A 27,416-nucleotide genomic window follows, 5' to 3' on the forward strand; every position below is an offset into this window, starting at 1 on the left:
CTGCAGTCACGCGGTGCACTGCTCCAGCGGCGCGAGCTCCCTTGGCCGCCGCGGTTGATCTGCTACAAGGCTTTTATCTGAGCCGCTAACGGTGGGGAATTGAGCTCCAGTGGGCTCTACGCTTATATCCTCATGGGTGTGTTTCGCAACGTCTTGTGGGCTCACATGGTTTCGAATCTCTCCACTGTGGGCGGCAGGTGACTTGTTTTCTAGGTGACATAGCAGTCTAGCGAGAAACATCTCCATTCCTTTGCCAACACAGGATGTCATGGAGGAAGGGTGGAGGTTGGCTGGTGGTTTGAGTGGTTTCCCTGATTTGGGGATGATGGTGGCGGAAGGTTCTTCCCTATCAGAGGTTAGATGTTGCAGATCTATTAACGGATGTACCGTTCATTTTTTTTGGATGTCATAAAGGATAGCTTATATTCGCCCCTTCCTATAGTGGAATCATAACCTTCACAATCACCATATGTTTGTGCTAACTGCAAGACCGACACTCTTCCCAACAACTTGCACACGTTCGTATCCTAAGGCAGCAGAATCGATTCTTTAAAAATTGTTTTCCTGCATGACATCTTCGTTCATAATTTCACCCCTTCAATTTTCGGGCATCTTCCTACAGCCATACTGTTGCCTCTGTAGCCAGTACCTATGTCATTTTAGCCTCTTCCGTCTTTGCCAGAAAGTTTACGTCCCACTGCACTCTGATCCACCTGGTAGTGTTAATAACAAATGTTGGCAGTAAACACATTTCTTCCACGTTAGGCTTAAATATCTTTTTCACGCCCCAATGTTGCAGCAAGAAAGAACGCTTTGTTAGAAAAAATAAATAAACAGGTTTAAGCTATTCTTATCCGTCTTTATATAAAAGTGATTTATGCCAAAGAGTTCTTCACCTGGTTTTATTTCACATTGAGTGTGAACAAATAACCCATTGAGGTTCATGATGCTGGAATACAACCTATGAAATTTCACGCGGTTTCGTTGCCTGACTGTCATTATTCTGGGTTTTGATCCAATTAGGTTATCTTTTAGCTTCTGCTGCATAACTGTGGATCTCTTTTGAAAATTATCCGTATAATCTCTTTGTAATCAAATACCGACAAAATACCGGGAGCAAATTATGTGTTTCCTATTAAGTACTATTCCAAATATTGTACTGGCCCCACCACACATTTATTTCAAACCTTGATATTACAACGAATAGCTGCTTTTCTGGCTATTTGCATATTTGGGCATACTTAGTCGGTTGTTTTGCGCGCTTAAACTCGTTTTTGCGCCACAACCATCGTGTTGCAATGAAAAACTAACGGCACTCCTTTCTTTTCAGGTGAATCTGCCAGATTTAGCCCAAATTCTTATAGATGATGCCTTGAGCAGAAGATACGCCGGCAGTAAGATGAATCGTTCGAAATCAGAAGAGCGAGGTACGTGGACGTACGTTTATATAACTCGACGGGGTGAGCTTTATAACGCCGACCTAATAGTGGCCTTGATGTGTCCTTGCATTGCTGCATTGCCATTGTCTGGGTTAGGCTGCTGTGAAAACCGGTCGCCTAAAGCATCTTAAAATTCTGAATCTCCAGTGCATTCCTAATAATGGCTTTGTGAGTTGTTCCACCAGCCATACCTGCAATAGCTGTAATCCGTACTTCTCTAAATTTTCTTGCTACACATTATTAGAAGTCCCAATACCATGTTGAGTTTGACAACCCACGTCCAGCTGTAAATCAATCGTAACACGTGCGGACGGACGTCGACCCCTGGACAGCAGCAGGTGGATGCAGCGACTCGTATACCTTCCACGAATCATCCACTTCCCTTATTTACAGTCTACGCAATTTCAAAGTTGGTCACCGACAAAGAAGACCTTCTGTGCTCCGTACGCCCACTTATTCCACTGTGTGGATCAAACCTCTGTGGTCACCTCACCCACCGTGAGGAGGTGGCGCTACAAAGGATTCGCGTCGGGCTGCTCTTACACCAGCTGTCACCCACACTTGGCCCCCGGATCGACGGGCTCCGTTTGGCCGGACATCACCATTTTGCTCCATGTCGGCATTGACCGCAGACGTTAACCATCCTCTGTGGACTTGCCGTGGTCTCCAACGTTCCCGACAGCAAGTGTTAAATAGGGGGGGACTCAAGCGAGGCTGGCCGACCGACTCAAGACGCTGGCTCGTTGGGCCGTATCACCGGAGCCTTTTAGACTTCCTCAGTGAAAACATAACGTTTGCGTACATTTGAACTCAGTCACCCCTACCGTTTTGTGTTGCAGAGCAAACATTCGCAATTAAAAAAACTACCTACCAAAGCTACACATGCCGAAATGCCTGTTTATTGCTCCCGGCTGCGAGCAGGCCTAGGTTTAGGAAAGGGGGTGCGCTTAAAACAACTCGCTTAGCAGCTAGTAGCGTTCTTGCCCTCTTGGTGTGAGTCAGGTATGCACTTGACCCCTGATAGCCCCACCACTTCGCGGATAGAAAACGCTCTGCATTGGGCTTCCCCACCCCAAGCTATTAGATACGATCAACTAACTCCTCGACCGACTTTGCACTGGCCGTCTGCAGTCCACGATCACATGTTGAAAACTGTGCTTACTCCGCCTTTCCGAAGCATAGGCCGATCTCTCACCGCATAATAGTGGGTACTATCCATCTCCGTTTTAAACGCCCGATGCAGCAGAAGCTAGAGATGGAGTATATGACAGCAGCTCAAGAGCGAACACCAACGAATTCGGCATGTCCTGCGCTCAGTATGTCGGGGTAATGTGTATGCAGTGTGGCGCACGTTCCTCTAAAACAGGAACGAAAGCTCATTCCTCGTTCCTTCCCAATTTTGAAACGAGTTCCCGTTACAAGTTCCTTTATTGCGAAAGGAACGCGTTCCAGTTCTACTTCGAACATTGAAACGTGTCGTTACATTAGCGTTATATTTCATTTTTAAAAATAAAATACGTTGTCGAATAATCTTGAGGCGAAACAAAGTGAGAAAATTAAAAGCCACATTGAACTAGGTATATTATACGAATATGAACACTGCCGGAAACAGATTATCCAAAGAAACGCTCCCGGACGACTTTTTTCAGGGAGCACCGGACCAACTCCAGACATGCCTAACTGCGCCCCTGATATGCTAAATTCTTATAAAAACAGAAATGGTAAATCATCTCTGCTAAACATATCTTACTCACGAGGGCCTCCGCGTTCACTCTCATCTCGTCAACTGACTGGACTCACGGTTCCCTCGACTTTCTAGCTCTCGCTCTGACTGTCCAAGAACACCAAACACTTCGGTTTTATTACCCAAAATTATGCCTTGTGGACCTACAAACTAACACACACTGGGCCGCGGATTGGCCAGGTAAAAAAAAACTCAAATATTTGTACACAAACAATCACATGATCCACACTCTCACTCCCACTCCCAGTCATTCATCAAAGCACAAGTAAAACGGAGGTTGAAACTGACGAACTAATGTAACTTTGAGCGCTGGCCGTCGACTTTCGGGCGGCCTCTCTCAGGTATTGCCCACAGGGCGCGCGACAGAATTAAACCGAACAATGACGAAATTACTGTCCTTGGTCAACACGACGCGTGCGGACCTGGCACTCCCGTCTACCCATTTCCGCCAGATCGGTGAGACCACGCCGTGACGAACTGCGCGCGTACTCTGTAACTTCGAGCAGTCCATCATCCCGAGATACTGCGGCGTGCCATTGGCTCTATTGATAGTCGGTGACCCTTCGAATGACCTCCCAGCGAGCGCAACTCCTCCGACAACAACGCATTCGCGCCTCGCGCCCACTAATGCGGTAATTACCCTTGAAAATATACAGATACAGTGGTTTCACGAGCAACGTGCCCCACCGCTCGGACTTTCAACTTTTCCCCGGCAGGAAACAATTCTATCGGCTAGACGCGAATCCTGGCCTCCACAGACAAACGATGAAAGGCGAAAAGCATTCTCGCGGCTGTGCTATTCACCCGTCGAACTCCACCGCGTAAGCTAAACCGGCATAAAAGCAAGCACAAGCTGCGGCCCGCTGCGTGGTTATTCTTCTGCCCTTGAACTTCGAGGAACCACGTTCCCCTGTAGGGCGGACAATTTGGCCACCTTATAGAAAGAGAAACACAGTAGCGACTTGTGGATTTTTGTACTCGAGCCTTGGAACCAAGAACAGCCAAATCCTGGCGATGTAACGTTTGCAGAAGGAACGCCGTTCCTGCCGTTCCTTCATAAACCTAACGAGTTACCGTTACAGTTCCACTGACCCTTAATGGAACGGTGCCGTTCCTCCGTTCCTCCAAAAAGGAACTAGTTCCAGGAACGCCGTGCCTTGGAACGCCAGGAACGCCGTTCAACACTGTATGTATGCGGCACTCTTTAAAGGAGGTACCATATACCGGACGATGAGAAACGCTCAAAGAGATATTGATAAAGCAAATGAGTTTTGTAGATGAACATACTGACAGTGTATTCAGTGAATTCAATCCAATATATCACGTAGTTGAGTTGACAAACACATTTCAAAATAATAAAACAGCTGGTTTTGTACATTCTTTTACGAGCACGTTTCTTTCCAACAACCGACTCACGACCGCAAGGCTCTATAGCGAACGCAAGGTATTTGTTTATGTAATTCAAAATATAACCATCAAGCACAATGCAACCATCATAATTTGTCATCCTGAGAGGTTCTTTGGCATCTTTGGTCAGTGACTCTGCAAGGAATGTAAATGGCTCATTTTTCTTCTTTTTTCTCTTTTAGCGCCTCTATCTCCAGCAGAAATGGAAATCCTGGCCGGGCATAGTATGTCGATTTTTGTGGGAGGGTAAGTTTCTCTTTGATATTACTGCACGATACAAATAACAAAAAGCAATATTGAGGCCAATCCGGAGAGTTCTAACAGAATTTCTGGGATGGTATATATGTACAATCGTCCAAATTTTCTAAGCCATGCGGCAAGTGCACAGGCCGCCAAAAATTCAATGTACCAACGTACGCCCCTGGCGACGCTGAAATCTTTTATGCCGGAAAGCTAGACAAAACACCTTTCTTCCTTACTGTCATAAAATAATTTTCTCACATATAAAGCCAAACTTTAATTTCTGAACTCCTTGTGATCCAGAAGGCTCAAGGTTGGCTTTGAAAATTTTGACAAAATGGCGTGCATGATAGTGACGTTGACACCTAACCCTTCCCCTTCGAATCACTGCGGAGGGGAAAACCCTATTGGCTAGGTAATTTTTTGAGGTGTAGCTAATAAAAGGGCACAATGTACGCTCCTGTACATTCTTCGATAAACATTGTCAGTAGCGTCTTTGTCATTGCCTTTTAACGGCAATAACATGTTTTTAATCGTCACTGAACATCAGTAATGCTTTCTTTACGTGTTAGCCTCAATTCCTAAAAAAAGTGTTAGCCCCAATTCCTCAATTCCGTAAATTTCAGGTTGGCTGAGTACATTGTCATCTTACTTCGGTTTACTCTGTTCCATCGGGGTCTTGGCCACAACGTACGGTCTTTCGTCATAGTGCGAGTATTTTCTGTTATCGGTCATTGCCCTTAGCCACCCAGCTTGGGTCTCCAAAATAAATGGGCGCACATTAAACGCGAGTAACGCTTTGTTTGTTGCAGTAAAAAAAATATTTGTCGATTCCTCATTTATCGGGTTTACACGCCTCTACTGAATTTTTACTTGCATCCTTTGCGATCACAAAACAATCTCTACTACCTCCATTGTAGTCGTGATGGTACCTGAAAATACGTTTGCACGCTTACAATTTCTGTTTGCAGTTATGCATTTCCGCGATTACCATTACTGTTTGCAGTTAGCTTTTTGTTGATTGTACTTATCGAAAGTTCAGGATTTCAGAGTAGAGGACCTCTCTCTGTTCATGTGTCTTTTTCCCAACATGCTCGGAAAACTCGGAAAACTTGTCGCTCGGAAAACTTGTCACGCTCAAGTAAGACTATGGGCTCACGCCGGCGTTCCAACAGGGAAAAAGGCTCTTTCAACCGGGAGGTATTTGCGCCTAGTATTCGAGGTGGAAGTAGAGGCGGCAATGGCGGCGGCGGCTTTCGGTCGTTTTTACTCCCATTCGCGCGTCTGTGTATTCTCCGCAATCATCTGATAGCGGCGCTATCGCCGTTGTCAGCCGATTTCGCAACTTGTGAAAGAGACGCAGGTGTTGGCGAGGTGTTACTAGTATCACTTGCTTGGCAAGTGACACTTGGCATGTGCTCGCTTGCTCGCAAGTAATTCTAGTAACCGGCCGTAGGGCAGCAAAAATTTCTCTATTCGCCGCAAATTTTTGCATTTTTATGATGCGCGATACTTACAATAATTTCGCAATACTCAAACCGGACGCACAAAGACTTTTGGTTGCCTTTGAAGAATTAGCGCGTTGAGCAAGCAACACACAACCAGTTGAATTAGAACTGCATGGCGAGCGTAGGCGCTGATCCTTCATTGCACAAGCTAAACAATCGTGCGGTTAAAATATTGTAAGATGAAGGTGCAACATTATAACATAACCACACATGAATAGGTTACTACTCCGCCATTTCGCAAGCTTTTTAAAGGAGGCAGGCGCGAACCCCAGAATATTGTGCAGAAAAACGTACATATCCTCTTATACGACGTTATCCGCCGGTGTCGCTACGTGGCTGAGGCGTTGTTCAGCTTATCCCAAGAACGTGGGTTCGACTCCGGACGCAGTGGCTGCTTTTCAGGTGAAAGGGAAAAGCGAAAACACCCATGTTCTGAGATTTAGTTGCATGTAAAGATCAACAGGCAGTCCAAGGTAATGCGGAGCCCTCAACTACGGTGTACCTCATAGCCCTGGTGTAGCTTAGGCAAGTTAAACCACACAATCAATCAGCAATACGAATTGTAGTAAAACTCTACGGCGAACGTATGCGCTGATCCTGATTGCACAAGCGAAACAATCATATATTAGAAATAGGAAAACATTAAAAGGTGCAGTACCAATGTAACCGGGAGCGCAAAAATACAGTTCAAAAATATTGCACTTATTCGCCACACAAAACATCTGTAATACACCTCTCCAGGTATGTGCTAATGTCGGTATGCAGCGTTTTGCTAGACAAAGAGCAGCAGCATTGATATGTGCTCCAGAGAGGAGACGAAATATTGCGCTTGGGTGTCGTACGGCCTCAGGCGGTACCCGCCGCCTGACGGGCAACGTGCGAAAAGTGTACTTGTTCCGCGGGTGCCTGTTCATAATTTCAGATTTCAAAGTGTGACTTTACCGTAGCATCCTCTGCTTAGGCTGAAAGTTGAGTGTGTTTTAACGTTCACCAACCAAGATGCCAAGCACCTCGCTCATCGTACGGCGATCTGCGGGTACGGATCAACGACGAAAAACTCAAAGCCTAACGTGAAGCATAATATGGGACCGTCGTATACCCGCCGCCCCTACCGCACTCTTTCTCCGGTTCTGAAACTTGGGAACCCAACTTGAAGAAGAAATCGGTGTACTTCTCTAAGAGACTGAAAAAGAGCTTTTGAGTTCTCACATCCTCGAAGTCACTTCAGTGTGATAATAATGTCTTCAATCTTACGCGTCTATTCAGCTTCCCGTGCAAAACGTCTGATCACCGCCTAGGGGTTTCCTTATGCTCGTATTTTTAACGTGTATGCATTTTCGCCGCGTACAACATGGCACGCGTTCTTTAAGGCATTGCAGAATTATTTGCCGGGAGATTTTATTCTTGGCGTGAAAGAAAACAGCTACAAAAAACAAGGCACAAGAAAGACAAGTAAACGCGACGTGCGCTCCGAACGAACTAGGTTATTTCTAGACAACGTCATGGCATATAAATGCCAGCACACCACAGGTGCATCTGCGCAAGCACCACCAAGGCAAAAAAAAAAAAAACTACCACAACTCATGTGGCTCGTTTTTCGCCTGGATGGTGTATGCGCGGGGGAGCCCGTGATTGGCTGGCATTTATGTACCATGATTTTTGACATAATTACGTCTTAACCAAGTAAAAATAATTTAAATTAGTTTGTAGTGGGCCTCCATTCTATTTACTTGTCTTTGTTTCGTCCCGTCTTTTCGCCCTGTAGTTCATTTTAATGCGTTGGACCTGTAGAAAAACACATAGTTGCCGAACAAACAAAAACTAACAAAAAACAGACAAGCTCCAAAAGGCTTTTTCAATTCCCCGTCCTAGCGGTAGCAAGTGATAAAAAAACCAGGAAAGCGCGAAAAGTGTGGAAACTAATTCGCTTGACTCATGTGCATCACCAAAAAATGTTATCATAGTCCTGCCCACCATAGAATTTCATACAATTACAACTGGACAGGAATCTGGCTCTGCGATCGTCCACCGCAATGGGCATGATGGGTAGTTCTGGATACGGATTGGCGCTCGATGGCTTGCGGAAGTTACTATGGGTTCAATTGTGCCGACAGTTTCGTTTTTGTTTTGGACTTTCATGAACACATTTGCCGACGCGGTGTGTTGAAAGAAGCGTTCAAAAATACGTTTCTCCTTGAACTGAATGCCGTACGCTGACTGACGCTACCCTGAGTAGAAATGTTTTATAACCCAGAGTTGCGATTGAGATGGTTCATCAATTCATTGCCGCAGAGCGAGCACGAAATCAGAAATGACGACGCTCTGTGCGGCGAAGTTGTCTATGAATTAGGAGTTGCGCGCTGCTCATTCGGCATAGCAATATATTGTCGAAGCTGACGATGGTTGCGAATCGCTTGGAACAGTCACATCTTTCGTGCGAACGCCGGCTTCTACGGCGTGGACCAGCAGTACCGGCGCTGATAGGAACGCAGCTTGATGAATGTCAGTAATTCTGGCAAGAATAACTTCTCCAAGCGTAATCGGTTTCTTTTTTATCAGCACAAAACGTTTCTTGGTATTACAAACTGCAAGCACCGAAACTTTTACAAATAGTTTTTAAAAAACTACACGTCCTGCTGTAGTTGGCAGTAACTGGCAAACTTGCTCCACAAACCTCCTTGACTTCGCGTCTGCTTTTTATTTAAACGCGCCATTTTATTTCGTACCAAACCAGTTTTTCGTCACTAAATTTCTTCTTCGCCACGTAATTTGTAAACTGAGAACCGGGAAATAGGTGTTTTTTTTTTGTCAAAAAACACAATTTGCGCAGCCCGTTTCGATGCTATGCAATCCGGTTCCAGAACTACCCATCATTCTCATTAAAGTGTCAGCGTCGCCGCCATCTTCGCGTTGACACAAGCGCCAGTTTCCCCTCTCGTTATTATGGTATGAAACTCTACGCTGCCCACTCTACCCCGCCCTTTCCTTTCAACTATGCAGGTATGACACCACGAGATTGGTGCTGACGTCCTGGTTCTACCTGATGGGCAAACACCCCGATATTCAAGAAAAAATGAGGAAGGAAGCTCTAGATGCTTATGAATCAGAGGTGAGACACAAGAGAATACTTAACATATACACGAGAGAAAAGGTGAGGTCTTTCGGAGTACGTAGCAGTTTATACAAAATTGGCGACAAATGAAGTGGTACATTGCATCACTCAAACACCTTGCACAAAATGTCACGCTGCTCGCCAGTTAAATCTGATTGATTGTAGGGTTTAACCCGCCGACGCAACGCAGGCGATGAGGCGCGCCGTAGTGGAGGGCTCCGGATGAATTTTGAACACCTGGGGATCTTTACATGCGCCGAAATCTCGTAAACACGGGTGTTTTTGCTTTTCGCCTCCGTCATAAATGCGGCCACCGCGGCTGCGAATCGAACCCGACACCTAATGCTCAGCAGCACAACGCCTTAGCCACCTAGCCTCCGCGGCGGGCGCCAGTTAAGTCTGTCGTGGCACTTTTTTTCACTATGGTCACTGAATCTAATTGAAAACGCGCTGAGAAATGTTGACATACACAACGTTGTCTAGTTTTTTCGATCGAACTGAACATTACAAATTTATTTCTCAACGCTATGTTGTTGCGAGTAATGATTTCTTTTGAGAAAACATGCCTGTTTTGGTTTATTTGTTTACATTACAAGAGCCCAAACGAATTTGACTATCGAAATATTGAAAGGCGCGTGGAGGCGAAATGCGATATTTAGTTCAATTTGAGTAAACTAGCCTTTGTAAGTCACTTAGTTCCACTCCAGCCACGAACGACGTTTTTTTTTCGAATATCGCGTTACACTGACGCAATATCAGCAGGAACGACGTACATGGGCCAGCACACGTTAGCATTTAGGTTTTAGGATAAGACGCACTGGAGGTAAAACGCCAAGTCGTGTTCTCCTGTGGGGGCTTGAATCGGCGGCCGCCAACCGCACGATCAAGGTTATGTGATGTCACGGAGAAAATGTCGTAAAGTGGTAGGGGAATAGCCACCGCTTCATCCGTGGACTTTAATTGCTGGATAATTTGTTTGCCGTTCGGGATAAGAAAAAGCAGCCTTCTTAATGAATCCATCATGTATTATGACTCCGTGGCACGTTATACAGTTGCGCCTTTCTGATTTACCTCCTATCAGGGTGGTACACCGTCATTATTGATAATCAGCGCGAAAAAAAAAAACTAGTGTTGGACACTAGCGTGTGGGTTTTTTCCGCACTGATTTTCGATAATGAACGTTCACCAACTCGCCCAAATCGCCGCCCTCTTGGTACACCCTCCATCTTTGACGCCGTCTCTGATCGTGGAGGCCTTGCATATAGACGCACAACGACGCCCATTAAGGCACCCACAAGACTTCTACAACACTACCTCCGTGTACAGAAGCGGTTCCTGTGTCATTAGCGCCCTCCTTCTTCTTAGCTGCACGTTTTAAAAGAGATAGTCTTTCTCCGGCTACTCAAAGCGAAAATGTTTCTGTGTCTGTCTGTCTGTCTGTCTCTCTGTCTGTCTGTCTGTCTGTCTGTCTGTCTGTCTGTCTGTCTGTCTGTCGGTCGGTCTGTCTGTCTGTCTGTCTGTCTGTCTGTCTGTCTGTCGGTCCGTCCGTCTGTCCGCCCGTCTATCTGTCTGGATGTCTGTCTGTCTGTCTGTCTGTCTGGATGTCTGTCTGTGTCTGTCTGCCTGTCTGTCCGTCCGTCCCTCCATCAGCCACCCGGCCAAATAGTATGAATAATCGGAAACGATAAGTTTATATCCGCAAAACTTTCGAAACCACTATACCCGGTAACACAGCTCGTGCTTGGCAACATTATTTAGCGAAACAAAATCACTACCCACATTTGAGGTAACACATAAATACATAACTTCTACGCGCAGTGTTCTTTTAGTTTAAAATCGAATAACGCTTGATATTTGCGATAGGAAATAAAAATACGCTTTAAAAAAAATTTCGTCCTGAAGTACCGAAACAGATCCCGGCAGCATTCCAAGTCTAACAGGAGCGAAAAACTCAAATAAAGTGCGGGCGGGGAGTTTAACGCGGGAAATTCGAATTGAGTTGGGCAAACCTCCACAGTTTTCGTGAAGGGAAGAGCTAGAAGGGAGAGGGAGAGTAAGAAGAAGTAAGTGTGGATAAACGAGGTGTTTACATTTTGTAGACTACCGTCTTTTGACGGCATCTGCAGCGAAGGGACCAGACACGCGACCAGATCTTTTTTTTGTTTGTCTTACTGCATGACGGATGCGCTTCACTATCTTTTGTTCTCCCCCGTTTGATCCCTGTATGCTTAAGAATTCGCTTGCAGGCTTCAGCGGCTTCATAAAGGCGTTCAGCTAGATCCCTTGGTGTCGACAATGCTCTTCGTACTCCGGCACTAATGATGAATTCCCTGCCCTTGAAATCTCCGCATTAGCCCCAAGGCTGCATGCTCAGTCCACTACAGATCGAAGAATAGCCTCATCCGGCTATGTTCACAGCCGTATGTTAGCCTCCCCAGTGCCCCTTTGCTAGGCACGTTGATGGGCCTTCCAAATGCTGGGAGTATGTAAAGGGGTACTTGCCAATGATTACGGTTGTAGTGTCCTCGCCTGCGCTTCCGCCCTGATGAAACCATGCCATCAAACTGCCACATTAGCGAAGAATTGGATGAGCCGCCGTTTTTTAACATAAAAAAGCATGGCCACGATCCCTCTTGAGTTCTTTTCTCACGCTAGTGGGTGACCCAAATAACACGAAGGAAAAATGTCTCAGTTTCAATCCTTCGAAATCTAGTTATCACGAAATAAAAAAAAAACTATGCTATCTGGAAATAAGCGCCAGTAGAAAGGCATGTAGAAAACAACAAAGAGGAAAGACACTACTACAAAGTGGTATTTTATAAGGAAGAAGGAGACATAGTGTGAAAAAAAAACGCCAGGTCATCGGTGTTATCACATGCGTACAAACAGACAAACCACTAAAAAACAAAAATAATATCAGAGCCAGGTACGCAGTATATAGTAAACGTTCGTTTGGATAAATTCCAGTTCAGCATAATGCAGTATCAGTGAAGTGGTGCGCTTCAACTGTTTTTCTTTGGGTTCTCTCCTATGCATGCACATGACTGCCGTCTTTTCGAAGAGAAGCATGCACCCATATTTTTTGTACTAATTACAATGCACTGCCAAGCACGTGTAAATACTTGCCTTGAAAGAGCTGTCGCGCTCACGTAGTGGGATGTTAAGGCACCGAGCAGTTTGCCCGATGTAGGCCTTCCCGCAAGCAAGTGGAACACGATAGACAACTCAGTGTACTCGAGGCACATATTGCATCCGATGTTTCATCTTGCAGCCTGTGTTGTTGTTCTGCTCCGACTCGTTAATCTTCTTGTAAACCACGGAGGAAATCTTGCCAGTCTTTCTTTCGGTGGAAAACACGACATTTACGCCGTATCGGGAACAGACTCATTTTATGCCATGCTACAGCCAATAAACCTAAGGAATTCGTTCTTCTCTCCTCTTTTCTTGTGACTTAAACGAAAGAGTCCTATTACCTATTTTTCGGGCTTATTCCAAGAATGTACCACCAACTCGCCCAACTTTCAATTGTGTTAAAAGCTATGCACCAACTGCTTCGTGGAAGTTTGCTTTTGCTTGAGATATCCCATCCTACCGTGTAGCTATATCTATTCGATGACTGGATTTATACTTTCGCGTGCGTCGAAGGGAATACACACAGCCCAGCAGGAACACGATCGATAGCGGCCGTATTCTCAGTCAGTCCTCCACGCCATGGGCTTCATCGACTTGACTGAGTGGAGGATGGCGTAACGCTTTTATATGCGAAAATCGCCCTCAACGGTTTCGTCAGCTGGAGGCTAGAGTGGAGAAGGATTTCAGAATACGGGAAGCTTTCAGGAGGAGGATTTTACAACACCGCGTGCTGAAATTGTCGCACGCGGTGCATCAAGCAAGAGAGCCTTCAGAACATTACACATTCGGTTACGGTTATTGTTGTTCTTCTTGTTGTGGCGTGAAAACGGCGTCGAAATCTCTTTAATACTACTGGCGAACGCAGCCGGCCAACGTGCGGGCTCCGAAGTTTTAGGTCGTCCGCCTTTCCTCTAAAGTGTTTCTTTCTCCTGCCACCATGCGGCGCCACCATCTACGTCCCTTGCGTATTGTAGCCATAGAGTTTCGTACTAATAAATGCTAGAGGTAAATCTGGCGCCACTGTCTAGGGTAGCCGCGCTTCGGCGAGCGTTCCATCATGTACCAGACAGGCACGTTCTATTTGTCTTTGGCATGGCTCATAAACCGGCTGAAAAGTTGGGTCTGGCTAGAAGGTTCATCAAATTTGTTTTGTTATTATAAAATTGAACCTCCAGAAATAATAATTTGTCAGTGATTATGTAGAAGCTTCATGCACGATAAACAGGAAAAAAAATGCTACCCTTGTTGCTTTTGGCTTCGAGAGAAAAAAGAAGCCTTATGGCTAGCCACGCCAAGTAGGCGAGAAACATCACTAGCGGCAATGGCGCCACCCACGGCGGCCCGCGACTGCAGCGACAGATTTCCCTTTAGTATACATGAGTATGGAAGTATATAGCGACAGCAGTGTTTTCATATAGCAGTCAGTAAACTCTCGCCTTGTCACGTGGTTCGCTTGGCCAAAATCACTCACACATATGGCCGGGACGCCGCTTGGCAATAAGGCACAGGCGAAGCATTCGTTTCACCCGGTCCCTGTCACATGCTACTGCAGAGGCGAAGCTGCGAGCAAGCGAAGCGATTAGAAAGGGGCAGCTTGCGATCCGGCGGCTGAAGATCATTTCCCCGCAATTAGGACATTTAAAGATGTATAGTAGTAAAGCCCGTGCTCAAAAAAAGAGCTATGGATTACCGCACCAACTTGTAACAACCGTGCAGTATGGCCATCGCGGTTGCGCAATATCTCACAGTGCGATGAAAGGTCTTTTTTTGGAGCCACAGGTAGTTAACAAACTTTTCTCTAACCTTACAAATCAATTGCTCTGCCTAGGAATACTGCAGCAAATCTTCCTCTTGCAAGATATCTTGATTTATCTCCTGCTACGAGAAACGAAATAGAGAGGAAATTGTCCGGCAGAACACCTTCCACGCAGTTTTCCACATTGATTCTTTCCGTAGACCTTACTGCACGTTCACGACATAAACTTTCCTAGACCATTATTCTCATATAAAAAGCTTTACTCTTTGTTGTAACGCTGGTTTGCAGTGTGTTTTCCCACTCAACGGTAATCTTTCCGCGAAAATTCTCTTCTTTACAGGGAGACCATCTATCTGTCGAAGCTCTTGGAAAACTTTCGTACACAAACCAAGTTATTTCGGAAACACTCCGAATGTATCCGCCTACAATTACGTAAGTGCTCATTGCAAGTTACTAGCCTTCGCACGCTAATAAATTCCGAGTAAAAGTACCCAAGAAATATATTTATTACAGAAAAAAAAACCGGTCGTTGTTGTGTGGGCATGGTGGCAACAACAAGGGTTAAGTCTGAGGGAACAGCAGATGACTTCGATTATGCTGCAAAATGCAGCATATCGTCTTTAGCATAGAGAAGCTGTGTTAGGGTCAGCGATTCGGACTCGCAAGTCAAGGGGACCCTGCAACACCTTCTTCAGCTTTTTAAAATCTTCAGTACTTTCAGAACGTAGTAACCCGATACATTCAGTACTTAAATTAAGGTGTGGCAAAGTACCCCAGCCACATATTACCGTTGTATGCTCATCAGATAACTTGGTAACGTTCTTAAAAATGTCTCTCTTTCTCGAGTCTTGGCGTTCTTCGAGCGATGGAACTACATCATTACAGTGTTGTAGCGGCTATTGGCCGCTTCCTTTTTGTTACAACAAAAAACGCATTCAATAGCCACATAACAAAAAATCAGAAAGCAAAGCAGGTACGCAAGGCCAGGAGTTTTGTCTGGACGAGCAAATACCGCTATGCCTCTATTTGCTAGTGATAATTATAGCTTTTACAACGCTCCGATACGCGAAGGAAAGGGTGAAAGCCTCAATTGGAAGGGTTGCAGAGTCCCACAGAGATCTCTAAAAATTGCAGAAGTTTTTTTCAGATTATGGTCGTTTTGTCAATCATCCGTATGTACGCTTTATAAATAATGCTTAAAAAATAAGTCAAGGTTGTACGAGACATGAACTGTATGTGATTTACGTCGTCACAAGAATTCCCCCAAGAAAGGGAAGTTCCGTACCCGTTTAAAAATTTTATTTCCGAAAACGGTAAGCTTCTTGTTCTCAAAAAACCTCCTTAAGTTCTTTTTCGCTGTGCAGATTTACCACGCGATGTGCTGAAAAGGACTACCAGTGTGGTCAGTATCTCATTAAGAAAGGGATTTCGGTATTGATTCCCGTGTATCAGCTGCACCACGATCCCCTTTGGTGGGTGGATCCGGAAACGTTTGACCCCGACAGGTAAGTTGTCTTGGTTGTTTATTCCGATACTAGCGGTGGACAGGGCACACGCCAGCTTATGTTAGCTAGCAGGTCGATGGCTCAGTGGTGAATGCATAGTGCTGATGTGCAACAGTTTAATGGTTCGGTTCCTGGTCGCGGCAAAAACGTTTCTCGTTTCGTGTGTTATTGCTATGTGATTTTTTTTCCTGATTACCCCACTCCTCTGTGTAACGCCTGAACGGCATTGAGAGTAAATAAATGAAATGAAATGAAATGAAATTAACGCGATAAATGTGCGGTGTACGAGACTCCATCGTGCTTTAAACAATACAATAGATTCCACTTATCCTCTACCTCAGCTGAGTTCTTTCTATCACAGCCTACCCATAGCCCCTGCCTGTAAAACCTTCATTGAAGCTTTAAAAAAGCCTTGTGTGAGCCTTCTATGCTCTAACCCGGCGCTTCGTTGGGGGTAATCCACGTCGATACCTTCGTGTCGTGGTGTTGATAGGCTCCTAAAAAGAACCTTGTAAGAGGTATTTCTTTGAAAATTAAAAGGAAAATACGCGCCCGTAGAGAGAAGGCAGACAGACGTAAATTATGTTTTAGAAAAGGCACAGGCCACATGAATCAGCGAGAGATAAGGATGCAAGGTAAAGAAGGAAAAACTGCCAAACATCTTTTATTCAGCGTCCCCGAAACCGTCGTCTATTCATCTTTCTGGTCGAGTTTTCACTCGGCTTGGGTTTTTCAGTGCCCTTAAAAAATATCTTAAACTAACCTTAACGCTAGGCACAGCACAAAGTTTTGCACGAACTGAACGTGAACCACAGTAATTCTTTGTGTTTTATATGGGCGTTTTCTAGCCGACATGGATAAAATAGAAGCCTTAACTACTCCAGTGTACTCTTGTCCTATTTTTCTGCTGCTGCACACTTCTGACATCATTGTAGGCTCGATTGTGTATAGATCGTGTCTGTGGAGAGGAGCGCGTAATAAACCGCTCCACGTATCTTCAACAAATGAATATACTTTGGCTCCATTCTATTCTGTTCATGTTCCAGCTAGAGACTTGCCACTTTTTGGTGATTTCAAGCGGATATGAAGAATTACCAGCTGTTCTATAAACTGGTTCTTTTTACATATGCCGCTTTGGGAAAGCCGCTTTAGGCAGATCGGTTTGCTCATTGCTCCTACTACGTTCGCGAATTTTTTTGCGGATATCGTTGCTAAGAGGGATCCAAGTAATACAAGACGTTCGGTCGTAATACAAGTTGAATGTCCAGTTCACGTGTTTTACATAACAATCAGTACTTTGTGAGTACTAAAGGTGTCTAGCACTGACTCTTTTGAATGCTTTCCCTCGCTCCCCCTCTAAGCACTGTAAATTTATATTCCAAACGCTATAGGCAGTAGAGGCAGGCATGAGGGGTCAGTAACCTCTGCTCACTGCTCATACATTTCAATCACACACACTGGGGGAGGGTGCCATCCACCTGCATTAACAAATGCTCATCTGTAGATTTGCCTAGTAACTGGTGTCAGTCAACGCTATCAATGGCATTGAGGGTACAAATTCTGCCTCTCCAATTCTGGTCAACTGAGGGTACAAAATTCTGTCTCTCCACTTCTGGTCAACATTTTGATGAATGTACTGAGCTTGAACAACTGAGCAACAAATTGAGCCATGTATGGGAAAAAGAACGAGGTCTCTGAACTACAGCAACCATACTAAGGGTGATAGTAGGCAGCCAAGAGTAATAAATATAAGCCGAGTACCAGTGATCAATGCTAGTTGAAGGCTTTTGAGGGTGCGTATTAAGTGACATGTCGTCGACACCTAAGTTGGGGTACTCCAATGGTGTAAAATTCCTCATCACAGTACGCCCGCTACTTAATGACAAAAACAAGTAAACGAACAACACTGTATACGAATCATTAGAATTATTTCTTGCTCAGATTAAACTGTAGAGCACTTAATGTCATAGCGGAGTTCTCCGTTGCAGCAAAATTGATATTCGCAGTAAATAAAACACGCGTGGGGTGCTTGAAATCAGGAGACGTCACGGCGGCTAAAACAAAATTAAAATGGTAGCTTAAGCGCAGTTCAAGTAAAACGCTGCCCTAATGTGATATTATGATAAACTCCTGTGGCAAAGTGATTTTATTTGGGTGATATTTGATGAAATAATATTCTGATCGCGTTTACACCTCCATGGCACACTGTGGGCAGCTGGTGGCATGTTGAAAATCATACTGCGTTAATGTAGGAGTGTTTGCAAGAAGATGTCGTCAAAACAAGAGGCGAAACTTAATTTCCAGTTTAGGATGGTCATTACATTCTTCGTGTATATTACCAGAATGAGGTTTGCGGTATGTTATGACGGTCTTCCATAGCAAACCACAGCCCACCATGGTAAGTAAAGTTTGCAAAGAGCTCGTATGACACAGTATCTATTATGTCAACTTCCTTAGCCACAAAATTTAAACCCTTGCGATTGTACTCCAACCAAAACACTGAATCCGTGGAGTTCATTAGCAGTTTTCTCAAAACATGTGCGTCTAAATTTACACTTCAGTTTTCTAGGGCGCTAATAAAACAAGTTAGCTGAAATTTTGGTGGAAACTGCAGGTTCAGCCCCAAGAACAAGCATCTCATCAACTCGGTCGCTTACCAGCCTTTCGGCCTCGGTCCTCGTATGTGCTTAGGCTACCGATTGGCCCTCTTGGAGTTGGCATCAGTCACGACGCAAGTGCTACGACATTTCCGGATCACGCTGGGTCCCAGCCAAAGGGTACTACTTGTATTGCACTAAATATGCGGGAAACTCAATGAAGGAAAGCAGACAGTGACTAGTTGTTTTAATATTTTTTTTATTCTCGGTGATGTTCAACGGCGATAATTCTACGTTTATTATTCGTATTACTTTCGAGTGTGTCGGCCTTTTTACTACCCCTCAAGTTCCAGGTACACTCTTTGAAGTCCTTCATTACCATGAGTCCGCGTGTATACCAATACTCTCAGTAGCTTCAGTGCAGCAACTTTCCTGAGAACAATTATGGCTGAAAAAATATTTATAAACTAAGAGAATTGCCTAATCATGCGTAAAGTTTTAATGCCACGTGTCCACACTAAACGCTCTTTGCGGGCAGATTTTTTCTATTCTTTTGTTTCTTTCTTCGAGGGCTGAATATACATTAACTCCTCTGCAGGAGGGCCAAACGGCGACAGCCTGACGAGGCCCTTTCTGCCAAAGTAACTTGCAATTGAGCGAGTAGCAGCCGACAGCACATACGCATATAAAAAAACAACTCTCAGCTACAAATACTCGCTCGTCCTACGCTGATAAGGAACAACATAACAGGTATAACCTACAAAGCCAAAAACAGGAACAGTAAAACGAATATATAAAAACGAACATACAAATACTTTTCGGTTACATTTTATCGAATTAACAAATTGACAATTTGACAATAGAAATAATAGTTATAACGTGAACATGCCTTGTAAAGCCAAACAATTCATTGAATATGAAAATAATACACAAAAACATGTTTAGTGCAGTAAGTACATCAACTTGAACAACATAAATGCAACATAATCTAGTAAATACCACTAACGAAACCCTTTTCTCCACGACAGTTATGGTGTCTGTTAACGTATTAGAAACGGCAAAATCATTGCAAGAACATTTGAAACATATGTCTTTGGAATATTTTCATGAATTTAAACTCTTCGATAAGCTGTTCAAACTCCTCGTTATTTGTTAAGTGTCTATTTCTGACACTGCTTCAACTGAATGCCATAACTTGCTCTGCTTTCTGCAACGTTTATTTCTGAGAAGGTACACCGTCTGAGGTGAAGATTCTAGATTAGGAAACTTGTCGCGCTTTTGATGAAATATGTGTTGTATAGCCTGCGCTCGTTTTAAATCAACTAAGCGATGAACTGTTAGAGTGACCAAACTGTTTCACCGTCATGTTCTATTTTGCACGATTGGTTTGCTGTAGCCCTGCTACATTTTTAACACGAAAGTGTTTTATGCCGGGATCCACCAAGATCTGACTGACGTCATATCCGTCACGGAAATGACATCCACAGAAAAACGCGGCTGCGCCAGGATTCGAGCCTTGTGCTCCATAGCCGCAACGGGAGGTGCCAGACGCTTTACCGACTCCGCTGCGAGCTGGAGTGCTGACAGCCCTATGAACACGCTATATATCTTTCCTATAACCTGTTTTATATCGATGGTGCTGCCGTCTCCGAGAGGTGCAGCGAAGTAGTGCATCACGATGGTATTGAGCGCCGACAGTTGGCGCCAGCTAAGCTCGTCGCAACGCATCCGTCTGCCGTACACTCCACGGAGCAGGGACGCAGTGATCGAGCATTTGCGCACGCGCAAAACAGCCCGCACATCAGGCTCTGTCGCTGCAGGGGCCCGTGAGTTCACCAAACGATTCGCTGACAACCTGTTCGGTTTCGTTCACATGGTTTGCACGGGCGTCTGGTTTCATTCGGGTTTACGCAGTGGTCCGGCCCGGGCAATCCAGTGTCTAATGTTGATACGTCTGACGGTGCAATACCGACGAAATATAAAAAGTGATGTGCAAGTTCATATCGATGCAGAATAAACATTGAACTGATCCTGTGAAGGCACATCTCAGTTTCGTGTTTTACTGATCCCTGTGAAAGAGAGATGAGGCACATTTTTTTTCGTAAACATCCTTCGAATTTGCCAAAACTTCGGAATTGTAGGAAACGCAGTCACCTATCTTCGCCCCCTCAGTCAATCAAACGCAAAGCTCTTCAAAAAAATATTAAAGCAGAAGACAGAAAAGGGGCTTTTTAAGCATCACGAAGCTTTTTCAAAGATTATAACTTTTTTTACTGCTCGGTAATCCTCATATGTTCAGCTGGTTAGCGCAAAGTATGAGGGAGAAAAAAGCTTTTATTTGCTCACTTTGTGATACAAGAAAAAATATTTGACCTCGTTCAGGCTTGGTAGTTTTGTTAGCCTCTTGTGAATTTTGGGGTCCATTGCTCGTCTTCAGACAAAGCATCCTTCACAACAACTTATTGAAGCACATTCAAATTCATAACAGACTCACGCGACCTTCCGTCATTTATCAGGTGCAAACATAAGTGCGGATACAAATTTTAACGTCTTTGTAACGCTCCTTCTGTTTGTTCACAGCACCAATGTTTCCTCAGCGGTGCCAAATTACGCCCATAACGGCGCAAAAAACTCGATTTTACGCCTGAATGTTTTAAAGATACATTTACTATTTCCACGTATGAAGATGTTCGTGATCCTTGTATTCAAACGAAAAGAAAGCTATCGAAAGGCATCAATCACGCAGCAAAACATTACTACAAGTGCCAATCAGCCGGCAAAAAATTAACCAAGCATCCACATCACTGAACCTGGTTATAAAAAGTACTCATGCTCCGGATCCAAACCCCACAATGGTTAGGTAAAGGATTGGGGCGTAATGTTTAGCGTTCAGCAATATATTTGTGAAACAAAGTTTGTAATGAACCCTTAATTGCGATAAACAGATACGGGACAAAAGCTTCAGCGAATATACGGAAATCAGCCTATCAAAGGCCTCAGAAGATAAGTAAGATTACCTTTGAAATATACCTCGAAAGACATGGCAGGTTGCGTATTTGTCGCGTTTAGAGGAAAGAAACAAGCGACATGCCTCAGAGGTGAAGCCTTTGCTACAGCGACAATGAGGCTTGAGAAGCTATAATAAGAAGTCGTTTGTTTACTGGTGATGGTCGGCTGACAAAATTGCGCGGGCGGCGTACTGAAGCCGCAGAGCTGAATAACAGAGGTTGAGAGAGCTGCCAGAATCCGTCTCTCCATATTTCTTCTAATAAAATGCTTTCGGCCTCCCACTCCCACCCCCCCTATCTCTCTACCTACCTACCTACCTACCTACCTACCTACCTACCTACCCACTTACCTATCTACTTACCTACCTACCTACCTACCTACCCACCCAACCAAACCCACCCACCTACCTACCTACCTACGCAACCACCCACCCACCTGCCTACCTACCTACCCACCCACGCACCCACCTACCTACCTACCTACCTACCTACCTACCTATCTACCTACCTACCTACCTACCTACCCACCCACCTACACAGCTACCTAACCACACCCACCCACCCACCCATCCACTCACCCACTCACCTAACTCCCTACCTACCTACCTACCTACCTACCTACCTACCTACCCACCTACCCACCTACCCGCCTGCCTGCCTGCCCGCCTGTCCGCCCGCTTGCCCGCCCTCACTCAACCACCTACCTATACTATTGGGACTGCGCCATCTCACCGCAGCCACCACTGATGGGACTGGCCATCCGAGCGCAGTCACCTGTTCTGCGACGTTGCCTTGCTCTGTCCGCTATCGACGTGCCGCAGAGCAGAGCGATGAAGTTCTCAAGCCGACGACGAGTTGAAGTAACATTTATATACAGTATGTACAAGCCTAACAAAAGAGTTACATGGCTCGCACAAAGGCGACAACACGTCTCCACTCGGTGCCCCCGAAAAATGCCGTGCTCGCTGTGCTTCCGCGCTGGTTTTATACTCCCGGGAGTCCGTTGCAACCACGAGCGGTTTGAATCGCTCGAATCAGGACTCTCGCTGGCCGAAGTTTGAATTCGATGAATGGAGGCGAAGCGATTCCGTCAGCCAAAGCCGCCGCGACGGGAAAGGGAGGGCAACTCGGCGGTGCCGTTTCCAGGCGTGTTGCTGCTTGTCTGCCGTGGGCCGTTCGTCTGAGGCATGACTCGGCCCAGCCGTTGCGAAGGGGAATGGCGAGGTGTACCTTCGGCGCCTTCAAGTTGGGTCACGTCTGCCGCGGGTGGTTTGACATAGGCTTAAATCAGCCCCGCCATCATGCGTGGCCAGATGGAGCGAATTTGGGCTGGGCGCTCTGGCACAACACTACCCACCTACCGTCCCACCCATACACCCACCAACTTACCTACTTACTTACTCTCTCTCTCACTCTGAGTCTCAGCACGAGTGTCACTGCCCTGTCCTCTGTATCACAAGCCTCTTTCGCTGCATACTTACATGGGTGTGTTGCAGCATTCATTAGGTGACATACCCAAACGGGCACAGGAGGCCCGCACTTGTAACGTACTAATCTGTGGCATGGATCCGCTGCCTATGCTACATTTTTACACTACACTAAGAATGTGGCCTGGTGGATAGAGAGCATTTTTACCACAGGAGTAATGAAATGGGCACCTTTTTAGAGTAGGCGGAGGACATAGCGTGAAACGTTTAACCCAAGCGATTGAAAACCTGGGTAGCTCAAAAAAATCAATTGCGCACTAGGTTTCATCTGTTCGAATCATATAGAATACCATTCATGATATGTCAGCCTGGTTTTACTTCTAAACGCATTAGCTCTATCAGCCTAATCAACGCAAAAATGTGCCTTTATGTCAAACTCCGTGTGTGCGTCGCTCGATTCAATTGCTCTTCCTGTAAAGAGTCGGAAGAACGCTTGAACACAAACTACACATAGCCAACGCCTTACCTAACTACTAAAAAACGCTGCAATGTTTCATGCATATCCACATACGTTTGCGCGCAAAATACCTCAGTAATAGTTAGGGCAAAGTTTAAACACGTAGTAGAGCAGCAGGATTCGTAAATTAGGAATACGTATTGAATTGGGATCCACAAAAGAAAACAAAACTGTATCATCTTCTCCCAGAGAAGTTTAAGGGATGCGCGAAAGCTTTCTTACATCAAAACTGTGTCAATAAGGCGTCAAAATCTTCATAAAAATGCGTCCATCCATTCACCAAAATATTAAGGATCCGAATCGCAAACAAAGAACAAATCCTTGCGGCGATTTTTCGAGGCATAAATAAAGGCATCTACGAATGATTTAAATGTACACCGATACGTGGTTTATGAGATAAAGTTATTATTATTCTACTCCTTCATGATCGATGCCTGTATTGTTTTATCTAGAACCCTTGCTTTTTTGCAATCTTTAAGTAACCGTTTTGATTCAATGGAAGCCTGGTTTTACGCCCACGCCGTGTGTCCCGAGATGTTATCAGAGCTTTTCGGTCCACCAACCTGTCTATGGAGAAATGCATTAGTTTTTTTTTAGAATGCCATCGGTCTTACTGAGAAAGCCTTCGCTTTAAAAAGAAACACCGTATTTAATATGGTGCCCTTGAAAGGCTAGATTAACGCAAACTAGAAAACAAGGCAGCTCGAATTCTACCTATCCCAAGCACAGTGCGAACGCAGCCAAAATGAAAATGAGGGAACCTCCACTTCATACTGAATGCGAAGACCACGAAAAAAGAGAAAGAGGCCGAGAGGCGGCATGACCAAAGAGGAGAAGCTGTAAGTGCGCAGCTTTGGCAGCAGTCAATCGTCTTTGGACGGCATTTGCAGCGACGAAAGCACATACACAGTCATGTTTTACGACGGTTTATTTTGTTGTTACATTTGACAAAATTTAACATGTAAATACAAAATTTCCTTCACAATTTACCCTGTGGACGCCGGGTTGTAAGATAATAAATAACATTTCTAGGGTGCTCTTGGAAACTCGTTGGTGAAACCATAATGGGTGGGTGTGATCAATAAATTCTGCCTTGTGCTGTTCGCCTGAGGAGGTCGAATCAAAGGGAAAATAACGTTTCATTGTTTTATTCTACAAATTCGTGAATTTCATTGCGTGCATTCATTTGTACGCCAGTGGCAGGCTTATAAAGAAAATAGCATGATCATAATAAACGAATGTAATTTGCGCTTCACCCCAGTTTCCGTCTTTCCGCGGTATAAGCATTCTCAAGAAGATGTGTAGCTCCCATTATTACTGTAGAGTAATGAACATTTCGACCGTGAAATATTACCGTATAAACATTGTGCAGCCAAGTAATCAGCTGGTATCCTCCACATTCCGTTTCCTTACAGCCTGACCTGGAGCTTCACACGTACTCCCTGCAGGCGGTGCCAAAATACGACGTTTGGATCAAACTTTGCCCTTTCAAGAAAAAAAAATAATTTTGGAGGATAAACCAACCGGTCGATGGAATTATGGCACGTCCTGCTGTGAAGCGAGGTTCGGGAGAATCATTCTCGCCTGGTGATCCGGGCCAGACAAGCAGCTGAAGGTCACGGCAAATGCGACTGGGAAAGCTACCCACTTTGGATGATCAACGCTAGAGTACTGAAGATAATTTGTCGCTCAATTTGATTTTCGTTGTTGGCCAAATAAATGTTTATTTTCCTCTCTATGTAGAAAACATAATTTGCCGAGTTGTAAAAAGCTAGATTTTAGCACAAAAACAGAGGGCTTGCAGAAAACACTCACCTTGGGTTTCAAGCGTCCTCTTATGAAGATGGGGCATCTACTTAGACACCTCCTCCACACTGATTAGAACAAGACAGAACAGAGAACCGCTTAAAGAAATCATTCACACATACTCAGGCTCTGATGATGAACTCACTTCACAAATCAATGTCGAGTACCCGCCCCCCCCCCCCCCCCCCCCCATAGTACCCAAGATAGCACTATCCTTGCACATGGGTTACACCAACAGTGAGATGTACCGAGACATAATTAATGCCGAGATCCGATTGGCGATTTCCAAACTTGGGCTCAATTCGGTCCCAGGTCCTGACCACATTACGAACCGGGCGCTACGAAACCTCGACGATTTCTCAGTCACCGCAATCACTGGTTTGCTCAACACGTGCTGGAGAACGGGGCGAATTCCGAAATTGGGGAAGCATGCCAAGGTTTTAACACGAAAGTGTTTTATGCCGGGATCCACCAAGATCTGACTGACGTCATATCAATCGGGGAAATGGCATCCCAGAAAAACGCGGCTGCGCCAGGATTCCAGCCGGATGCTCCGTCGCCGCAACGGGACGGGCCAGGCGCTTTACTGACTCCGCTACGAGCTGAAGCGCAGACAGCGGCATGAACGCGCCATACATCTTTCCTATAGCCTACTTTATTTCGTTGGTACCGCCGTCTAAGAGAGGTCAAGAGAAGTAGAGCATCACGATGCTAATGAGCGCCGACAGTTGGCGCCAGCTGAGCTCATCGCAACGCAAACTTCTGCCGTACACTCCACGGAGCAGAAACGCAGTGGTCGAGCATTTGCGCATGCACAAGACAGCCCCGAAAATCAGGCTCTTTCGCTGCAGCGGTACGTGAGTTCACCAAACGATTCCCTGGCAACCCGTTCGGTTTTGTTCGCATGGTTTGCGAACGTGTGTGGTTTCATTCGGGTTTACGCAGTGCTCCGGCTCATGCAATCCAGTGTCTAATGTTGATAAGTCTGACGGTGTCATACTCCTCACAAACCTGCACACTGTGTAGCTGTTGTTGGCCAACACACACCACCAAACGCCCCGGCGGCTACCATCCCAAATAGCAGTACAACCACGGCAGAGGAGGCAGCCATTCCCTCGCGCTCACCCAGCGCTCCACCCCCGAATCCACCCTCTCTGACTGTCAGCAGGCCTCTCGCAATTTTATAAACGGTAACATCTCTCCCATGGCTTTGCAAATTCTCTCCAAAAACCCACCATCCGACATCGGGACTCTGCTGTGGACACCATCCCACACAGGCGTAGGCGCCAATGAAGTGGCGCGCGTACGTACTCGCGAACTAATTTACTGGGTCGCCATTTTCACTACGCCTACACCTGGTGCCCCTGCAGGCAAGCCAACCTCTCTCATGCAATTCAGGGATATTGCCCTGCAATACCGCCTTCTCCGCCGCCGATACCCACCCCCGCACCTACACCTCTCTCCAGAGGCAGGCCACATGCTGCGCATCCTACAAACACACACCTTCCCACACAGAACACAATTGATACATAGTCATCCACACCTTTTTACTGACCCTACCTGTCCAGCCTACGGGGCACTCGACACTCAATACCATTCCGTAAGCGAATGCCCCGCAGACCCACACCCCCCATTCGCTCCCCTCATCTCTGGGAGCAGATGTTGCGCGACCCGGGGGAGTCAGGCCAAGTCCTGACCACCTCCCGGGCCCTCATGCTCGCGGCGGCCGTGTGGACCTCCTCCACCCCCAATACCTGATCCCGATGGACGAAAAAATGTATTCCTTCCTTCCTTACCGACCAAATATAAATAGCGATGTGCAAGTTCATATCAATGGAGAAGAAACATTTAACTGATCCTGTGAAGGCACATCTATCTTTCTTGTTTTACCGATTCCTATGAAAGAGGGATCAACCACATTTTTTTTCTTATCCCCGAACCAAACAAACCACTCACAATCGAACACCTCCGCCCTATTTCCCGTACTCATGTCGTGCTCGTGGAACATTATTCCTAGCCCGGCTCACAACACACATGTACGACACGAAACAATTCCGCTACACAATCATTGGCTTCAGACCTGGCCTCTCAGCTCAAGATATACTCGTACAGCTATCATAACAAATTATGAAACCACCCATCGGCCCGGACACGGTGGTGATACTGGCCGTGGTCCTGACATATGCCTTTGACAACGTCTCGCACGAGGCTATAGTGT

At 45.5% G+C, this 27,416-nt stretch overlaps 1 protein-coding gene across 1 annotated transcript in view; it reads left to right on the forward strand.

Annotated features, from left to right (window-relative positions):
* The window catches only part of LOC144139266 (cytochrome P450 3A43-like), a 52,969-nt gene extending 27,862 nt beyond the window's left edge, over positions 1-25,107 (forward strand). Inside the window, exons 8-14 of the mRNA XM_077671672.1 lie at positions 1,331-1,427; positions 4,773-4,836; positions 9,339-9,447; positions 14,679-14,770; positions 15,703-15,843; positions 18,458-18,620; positions 24,808-25,107. Coding sequence (XP_077527798.1) covers positions 1,331-1,427; positions 4,773-4,836; positions 9,339-9,447; positions 14,679-14,770; positions 15,703-15,843; positions 18,458-18,620; positions 24,808-24,897 — 756 coding nt within the window. The 3' untranslated portion in view covers positions 24,898-25,107. The remainder of the gene's footprint in view (positions 1-1,330; positions 1,428-4,772; positions 4,837-9,338; positions 9,448-14,678; positions 14,771-15,702; positions 15,844-18,457; positions 18,621-24,807) is intronic.
* Positions 25,108-27,416: the final 2,309 nt, after the last annotated feature.

Source organism: Haemaphysalis longicornis, unplaced genomic scaffold, assembly GCF_048455015.1.
Source record: "Haemaphysalis longicornis isolate Haplotype H1 unplaced genomic scaffold, Haemaphysalis longicornis Haplotype H1 scaffold_5, whole genome shotgun sequence".
NCBI lineage: Eukaryota > Metazoa > Arthropoda > Arachnida > Ixodida > Ixodidae > Haemaphysalis > Haemaphysalis longicornis.